The sequence below is a fragment of the Nicotiana sylvestris genome, chromosome 12 (genome assembly GCF_000393655.2).
Source record: "Nicotiana sylvestris chromosome 12, ASM39365v2, whole genome shotgun sequence".
Lineage (NCBI taxonomy): Eukaryota > Viridiplantae > Streptophyta > Magnoliopsida > Solanales > Solanaceae > Nicotiana > Nicotiana sylvestris.
Window position 1 is genome coordinate 22,513,908 of NC_091068.1, and position 8,886 is coordinate 22,522,793.

Here is an 8,886-nt window from a genome sequence, read left to right on the forward strand (position 1 = left end):
ACTCTTCCCCCTCCCTTGTCGGATCAATAACACTTGCATCCAGTTCTTGGCCAGCCATGATCAACTTGTCGTTGGACCTGGTGTTGTACAGGTGAGTTTCCAGAATGCCAAACAAATTAACCATCTGCCTGGACTTGATGACAACAAGCAAACTCATTAGCGATTAGAGCTTAACAGATAGGTAATTTCACGTTGGGGATGCAATGCACCTAAGCAGTTAATTATTTCTATTATGCATTTGAACGGCCACTTGCGTCATCCCGGCTTTCACTAATTTCCATTTTGCAATTTCTCTCTTTTCTTTTTTTTCTTTTTCACTCCTGCTTTTCTTTGCTCGATTCTCACTTTTGTTCTCTTATTCTCTCATTTTTACTCTCTTGTTTTTCATAATTTTTTCTTGTTTTCCTCTTCTTTTTTTTCATTTCATGATTATGATCGAATCCTATAGGGGTTGCCTACGTATCATGACGCCGTATGAATCAGACCAAGCGTAGTTCTGGGAACATGTGTGAAATAAATAATAATAATAATAATAAACATTTTTGGGGTTTTAAAATTTCATAAAATAAAATAAAGTAAATTATCTTGATTACGACAACTTCCCCTACAGTTTCAAACATAAAGACTAATAGAATCGATGAGTGGGCTAACAACTTCAAAAGAAAACTGAAAATACAAACTCGAACTTATCTAACAAACTGACAATACAGACTCGAAAATGAACTAGCAAAACAGACTCTAACAAACAAAGTCAAGAATACATAAGTGCTTCAACTGCTGCTCTAGTTGGCCTTGCTGCGGGCCTTTGCGCCATGTCTTCTTGGAGGCGAAACAAATCATCCATGATCCGTTGGACAAAAATCATAACTGAAGCGAAGAACATAGACATGGTCATGTCTTCACACCCGTTGCATTTCATCACAATGTAGTCCGCAATCCTCCTAACCCTTTCCCTGGTAATACCCTTCTCCTATAACAATCGTCCGATCTGCTGAGATCTGGCCTCCAAAACTTGCTCAGCTATGTGATTTTGCTCTTGAAGCTACTGCAAGTCTTTCTCTAGCTATGCCATTAGGTCATAACAGTGCTCCCTCTCTGCTTTGAAGTCTCTCGCCTGCTTGGCTATTTCATTTTCAAGGACATTGACATTTTTCTTTATACTCACCATTCCTTTGTCATACTTCTCCTTCAGTTGTCGAACGAAATTGGCCCGTCCCTCCTCATTCTTAGCTAATTTATCTCGGGCATTTGATAGCTCCACCTCAGTCTTTTGCAAATCCTCCTCAAAGTCACGTATTTTTTGTGTAATCCTGTAGATGAGCTTTTCATCTTTTCTGGTCCTGCCCGAGTTCTCAACTGCTATTCTCATTTTTCGAACTTGGGCTCGGAGAGCTTCATTCTCTTGGGCTAACTTTCTTCTTTCACCTTCGGCTTCTTGTGCTTGGAGATCATTGTTGAATTCCATGTTTCTCAGCTTCTCTTTCAAGGCGTGAATCTCGGCTTGATATTTCTTCTCCCTTTCTCCCCAGGCCAACGTTTCTTGGATTTTATCGTCAAAGCTTGAACATGAGGTTTCTTGGTAGGCCTCTTGGGGTCGGGCTCGGGCTTAGACTTTGGCTCGTTGTTTACACAAGACCTTTTCTCAAACCATGCGGCATAATTTGGATCCACTTCCCCCTTTGCAACATCTGGCACCTGGGTGTTATTTTTCAAATACCGGCAACCATTCCAATCATGCTGAACTGGAGCTTCGGGCAATGTAGCTTTTGGATGTAGCTCAATGACCTGGGTGGTTAAATCTTCATCTTCAGGCACCACCTGATATCTCCCTAACTGCCTTAATACCCTCTGCGGTGCATATGGCTGGATACTCCTTACACCCATCAACCTCAAGTAACCCTTGGTAGCCGTCATGTATATGGCTTCTGTCATCGGGAGCCATCCAATAGTCCACTCGACCTGACTTACTTTGAGAGCTTTCAAGTGGGAGACCCAGGCTTCAAACCCTTCTGGCACGTTGTAGTCCTTTACCCTTTCCTCATAACTTATAATGAAGTCATCCGGGCTCAGACCATAGCTCATGAATTTGGGGTGGTAGTGAAGATGCTCGATCAACCACATTTGTAGTAGGATATTGCAACCTTCAAAGAATTGTGCCCCAACTTTGCATAATGTCAATACTCAATAAATATCTGTACGCACTAACGGGACAAGTGTATGATCTTCCTTGGTAGTGAGGATTTGTGTAATTCTGACCATACGAGTACCCACTGTCCCTTCCTTATTTGGAAAAACCATGATCCCTAAAAACGCCACAACAAAAGCGAACCGGCGATGAATTTGCCAAATGCCCTTATCTTGTTTGTTGCTCAAACCCTTTTCATGCATTCCAAACCCGGCTGAGTGCCCGAACCTAAAGTATAAGAAGTGGAAAGAACAACACCCTTTGCTTACATGGTCCTTCTTCATCTATTTACTGATATTCAGGAGGTCAAAGAACTTGTGCACCGAAGGAGCCCTCGGAAATATAAGTTGCTGCTTCCTCAAATCCCGGCCAAACTCAATGTACCCGGTCATTTCCTCCAAAGTAGGGGTGATCTCAAAGTCCGAGAAATGAAAAACATTGTAGACAGGGTCCCAAAAGGTTACCAAAGCCTTGATTAAATCTTCCCGCGGTTTGATTTCCAAAATGTTTATAAGGGCACCCAGCTATTTTTTCACCCACTTCTGACCATGTTCATCTAGATCATTTCACCACATAAGCAACTGCAACTGAGTCTGTTTTCTGACCACTTCTGACGAGTTCGGGGTAGTGTTCATTTGTGACGGGTCCTGGACAGTGTTCATTTGTACCTGTGGAGGGTTAAGGTTTAGGGTTGACTCTGGTAGACCTTTTTTGTAAAACAGGTTTTCCAATTTCTACAAGAAAAATCAATGGACCATAATTCCTTCCCCTATATGCTAATTTTAGCAAAAATGACCGTTTTTCCAAGGTGGCCCTTCCTAATTCCGAATGAATTTTGAGGTCGGGGAGGACTACTTTTATGGGAGAAATGACACTTTACCGACAGACTTGTCCGTTCTTTTGCGAAAATGGCCCTTCAACAACTGAAAATACTCTAAGGCTATCTCGGCAAGAACGATTTAAGACATTACCGATGCTGGATCGGCTTATTGTGAACAAAACTTCTAACTACATTTATTTGACCATTGACTCTCTTTTTTTTCATTTTTTTTCAAAAATAAGGCCGAACCTTATGTAGGTTGCCTACGTATTCCACATTCGGTGAGAATCAGACCTGCGTAGTTCGGTCAATTTTGACACATTTGAAAAGGACCCAGTATTGACTCTTTTGAAATGACTCTTTTTCTTTTCCTTTTTTTTGAAAAAAAAAATTGGCAGAGTTTCAGGACATTTCTGAATACCGGGGATTTTTCAGAACCAGGTTTTATTTTCTTCCCTACATTACTCTTGGTTTTTCTGTTGCTTTATTTTTCCCTAGCTGGTCAGCATGCAGGCGGAATCAAATAAATGTTCACATAGCGCATAGGATGCATCGGGATGGTCTGTTATTTTAGGGCACACCTTTCCTAGACGGACCCAACCTTTGTGTTGAGTTCCCTAAGTCAAATGCACGTGATGCAGACAAGCATTCCTACTAGGGATCCGGCATGAGGCTGTGTTTTTCTAGGTTTAAATCCTGGGGTTGTGTTCTAGACTTGGGTTACCCAAGCGGACAATTGGGGCCAAAGACGGGGCGACATACCAGGAGCACTAAAGTCTACCCAGCCTTGTCGCTGGCCCAGCCTCGTTATATTTGGTATAATTTCTACAGAAAAAGCGGGCCATGCGAACATATGCACCATTTTCAGAAGACTCAGAGGGGTGGCGTAAGAAGACAGTTATATACAATTCAAACAATTATTAGAGCAATAAACAGATAGCATTTCGCACAAAAGGTTCACAGAATACAGTAATATCAACAACAAATAAATCCAAGCAAAATCATATTAGCAAGCTCAAATTCTGAACGTTGAACCAGAGATTCTGGGTTCTTGTCCCTCAGCAGAGTCGCCAGAGCTGTCACACCTCATTTTTACTACCCCTGAAAGGGCGTATAAGGGAATTTTCCCAATTTAAGTGACAACCGAAACAAGATTAATTATTTAAAATCAGAGTTGCCATTTGGGATAGTTTATGGTGTCCCAAGTCACCGGTTTAAAATTCCGAATTGAGGAAATTTGACTTTATATTAATGTCTGCGAAATATAAAAATCCAGGTAAGGAATTTTGTTAACCCGGAAAAGGTGTTAGGCATTCCCGAGTTCCGTGGTTCTAGCACGGTCGGTTTGATCATACTTGGCTTATTAAATTGTTTAATTACTGATTTTAGAACCTATGTATGTTTGCCTCTTTTACTTAAGAAATTATCTTTAAACATGTCACGCGTACGTGTACCCGTTTGTTTGGTGCGTCAAAAATCATGTCGCACGAATGTGTCCACAATTGATAACGCTTTATTATTATTAAGAAAGTTTGAGCCAAAGTTGCGCGAACGCATACTCCGATTTTACTTTTAGAACCACAATCATGTTACGCGAACGTGTCCATGACCACGATAGTATATTAAATGCGCCTAAAGCAAACTATGAACATTTGTCATTTTTATATCTAAGTTATGAAAGTAATACGAGGGTAATGGATGACTAAATTGCGGATGGCACACCTCAGACAATATAAACTAAACTAAATTAGTGGCCTATTAAAACAATTTTATTATCAAGAAGGATTTGATCTAAGTTGCGCGAACGCATACTCCGAATTGGTTTTTAGAATCGTAATTATGTTACGCGAATGTATACATAATCATGATATTATTTTAACGCGCCTGAAAGCTTTTCTACAAATATTCATTCTTAATAAATAATGTAATATTTTTGAGGGCCATGGGTGATTCAATTGAATGGCGCACCTTAATCTATTGGTGTCACACCTCCTTTTTCCGCACCCGCGAGGGGGCAGGGGAGTTTTTTCCAATTAAAGGACAATCGAAACGGGATTGGTTTATTTATTTCAGAGTCGTCACTTGGGAGATTTAGGGTGTCCCAAGTCACCAATATTAATCCCGAATCGAGGAAAAGAATGACTCTATATTATGGTCTGCGTACCAGAAATCCGGATAAGGAATTCTGTTAACCCGGGAGAAGGTGTTAGGCATTCCCGAGTTCCGTGGTTCTAGCACGATCGCTCAACTGTTATATTTGGCTTGATTATCTGATTTTATACATGTTAAAACCTATGTGCGAGTTTTAAACTCTTGACCGCTTTTATTATTATTTTTTACGAGAATTGCAACGTCGTGAAAATATATCTCAAACCACGTTACATCAATGCACCCGTGGTTATTGACATATCTCGACTCGGTTGAGATTTGGATTTGGGTCACATAAATGTGCACCCGAATTAAGAAAAATACGTTATTAAGACGCACCTAAAGCAACTAACGTATTGTTATTTTGGAGAAGACCGCAAAATTTGCTAAACGGCATGTCCCGAATTCTAAGTATTTTTAATATATATATATATATATTTAGAGGGCCCCGCAGCTTCTACATTTTTGTTTGTCGAGGCTCGTCTCATTCATTATTTTTAAAAGAATTTGCAACGTCATGGAAATGCATCTCGGGCCACGCCATAATCAATATACCCGTAATTAGAGACACATTTCGATTCCGTTGAGATTTAGATTTGGGTCACATAAATGTGCACCCGAGTTTAGGAAAATTAAATTATTAAAGGCGCGCCTAAAGCAACTAGCACATTATTATTTTGGGTAGGGCCGTGAAATTTGCTAAAAACAGCCCGTCCCGGAATCTAAGTATTTAATATATACATTTAGAGGGGCCCGCAGCTTGTATTTTTTATTTGGCGAGGCTCGTCTCATTTTTATTTATTTTTTATTCTTTTTTTCTCTTTTTTTTTTAGAAAAAGGACAAGGCTAAAATGACTACATTTCTTTGCTATTTTGCGGGGTCATGGGTTGTAGATTAAACTTATTTGATGAAACGAGTATTTTTTCGCGGGATTAAATTACTACTATGATTTTAACATTACTACTACATGTACAAACAACCATTAAGACAAACATTTAGATAACAATAATCTGAACATGGAGAAACAAAATGCCGAATAACTACTTAACATGACGAAACAAAGGAAATACATTCACGACCAAATTTCGATATCATACGGAGTTAATTAACAAGAAATAGAAATTTGCAAACATCATATGAATATGTCTCTCTCATTTGCATACTATTCGCATGAACTAGGATTGTATTTCAAGAAAACACATGTACATGTTACTAAACAGCAAATATGAAGGACACGGGCAGATATAACCTACTTGAGATTAACGTCCAATGCGTTGGACCTGCGACGAAACCTCGGACAACAACCTCGACGTACCGGACCTCGACGAACCAAAGACGACCTCAATAGAGACTGAAAGCTCGACCCAATACTGTCAACGCACGAGATGTTGGCTGCCTTTTGGATTTTCTCGACGCAACAGTTTTGTTGTGGTGTTTGGACAGAACGGATGAAATAGTGGTGGTGGGTCGACGAGTGGTTGTTTGCTGGCGGTTCAGGCGTGCGAGGGGGCCTGCTGACGGGTGGTTGCTGGAAATGCAGTGGTCTGTTTGGTAATGGTGTTTGGGTGGTGGAGTTTGGACGTGAAGGAGTGGGGTTAGGGTTGCTGGGGGCGTGAGGATGGTGAACGACGATGGTGGGAGCTGGTTGCGACTGGTTTGGGTTTGCTTGGTGGTTGTGTTGTGACGGAGAGGAAGTGGGTGTTCGGACGAGATGGTGATGCGGGGAGGACGACGAGTGAAGCAGCGACGGGGACTGCCGGTGGTTGTAGGCGATGGGGAAGGCGTCCGGGCTGGTGGTTTTGGGGCTGGTTATGGCGACGAGATGATAGGTTGACGATGGTAGTTTTGAGACGGAGAGGGTGGTTGGGTAACGCAGCGGCAGTTGCCGCTGCTTGACCTGGAATGAGGGGTGGTCGGTCCGGTGGGGGTTTAGCGTCGGGAAGGTGACGGGATGGGGGTGGTGCTTGGATGGTTTTGCTGGTTTGGGTGAGGGTCCGTTAGGGTTTTTGTTTTCTTCAGTAGGGTTTTCGTTGGTTTTTGGTGAGGAAGAAGGAACGTGCACAATGCCTTTTCTTCTCAAAAACTCCTGTCTCCAAAATTTCAAATCCCCCTTTCAAAATGTTTTGTCCGTGTCTTTTGTAATGGGTTTGCCTAGAAAAATGAGCCCACGCGTGGTGGGGTTCGAGATTTGTGTCCCCCACGCGTGGTGGGGTTCCCCATGTGTCATGGACTCGGTTTATTATGGGCTAGGTCCGAAATTAGGCCTAAAAGCGGGTAATTTGAACCCGACTATTATTCTTTTGCCCGGACCCGATTAAGAACGCAACGTTGTTCGACTAATCCTATGTAAGCAAAATAACTACAAAAAATAAGACTAATATTTAAACAAAACTATATATTTTTTAATATATTTTTCAAGATTTAAAATATCTACAAAGCATTAATAAAACTATTTTTTTTGTAATTTTCGTTTTTAAATAAGGATAAAATATAAAGTAATATTTTTGTATTTTTAAGAAATTAAAATGACTACAAAACATTAATAGAACTATATTTTTTGGTTATTTTCGAAATTATATAAAGTACAAAAATAAAGTGCAATTTTTGTATTTTTTCAAGTTTATGAGAAATACATAAACTAAAATTTATATATATATTTTTTGTGATTTTTTCTTTTTGCAACGAAATAAAGTAAAAATAGTTAAAATGGCTATATTAGACCCAATTACATATTTATGCTAAAAAAATGTGAAAATCCTCGGGGAGGGTCAAAAATCACGTGCTTACAGCTGCCCCTCTTTGACTGGAAACACGAAGAGTTTTCCGACAAAGAACGACTAGACGTGTTTTTGACCCGACCATTATTTTGAGGGACTGCACTGAGGAAAGGGAGGGAATGTGACCGAGCCCTGGTATCTGAGCTGCCTACATATCCTTGGTTATACAGGAATCAGGCCACGTGTAGTTCGGAAATGCGAGAGATGGTAAAGTGTACCGAGGTGAAGAGACGATCGAGGTGCCGTTCCGTTGAGGTTCCGGTCCGTGGTCCTGTCATTACATCAAAAATGATAACTGAAAAAGATTAACTAAACCTATCAGCTAATAGTTACAAGGATTCCTATCTTTAAGTCGTCTGAAACTTGGTCTTGAGTCTTGAATGGTGCTTCATACAGACTTTGGATTTGAACATTGATACTTGCTAGTTGTAGGCGCTAGTTCTTGAGCAGACCACATCTGTTCTCCACTTCCGTAATTTGGGTTCTTTTTCTTTTCCTTTTTTCTCTTTTTTTCTTGTTTTTGTTTTTGTGACCAGCTTCTGTTGATCATCCCAGACTATCGATTCGCATTCTTGAGGTGAGCTTCTAACTTGGATTGAATGCTGGGCATTTCTGTTGTAACCTTCTGCTTTCCAGTGGGTCACTGCTTGATCTTGAAAAATGTTTCTCCGTTCTACAGGCGGACTCCTAACTTCTTCGATCTTTGACATACCACAAACTCTGTTCTACAGGCGGGTCCCTGACAACCAAAACAAACAAAACAAACAAAATTTCCTAACCCAGTTTGTACTGGGAAGATTTGTGAGTCGTTAGCAAAATTGTAACTCACTTACACTACTGATGCAATGATGAGAGTAAACTAAAGACTAGGCTAGGATGTGCATCTCCTATGAGTAAAACCAAAACTCTTGCTAGCAAATGTGTCTGCTAAAATAAAAACCTCAATGACTCAAAC

The 8,886-nt window shown here is 40.5% G+C and overlaps 1 protein-coding gene across 1 annotated transcript; it reads right to left on the bottom strand.

Moving 5' to 3' along the window:
* Positions 1-1,063: 1,063 nt before the first annotated feature.
* LOC138882782 (uncharacterized) lies at positions 1,064-1,465 on the bottom strand. The gene has a single exon (XM_070163413.1). The coding sequence runs from the start codon at positions 1,463-1,465 to the stop codon at positions 1,064-1,066; it is 402 nt and encodes a 133-aa protein (XP_070019514.1).
* Between the last annotated feature and the right edge of the window lie 7,421 nt (positions 1,466-8,886).

What these genes read in the sequence shown, in the direction of transcription:
- LOC138882782 (XM_070163413.1), bottom strand. Translation starts at nt 1,465, where the DNA reads ATGGAATTCAACAATGATCTCCAAGCACAAGAAGCCGAAGGTGAAAGA.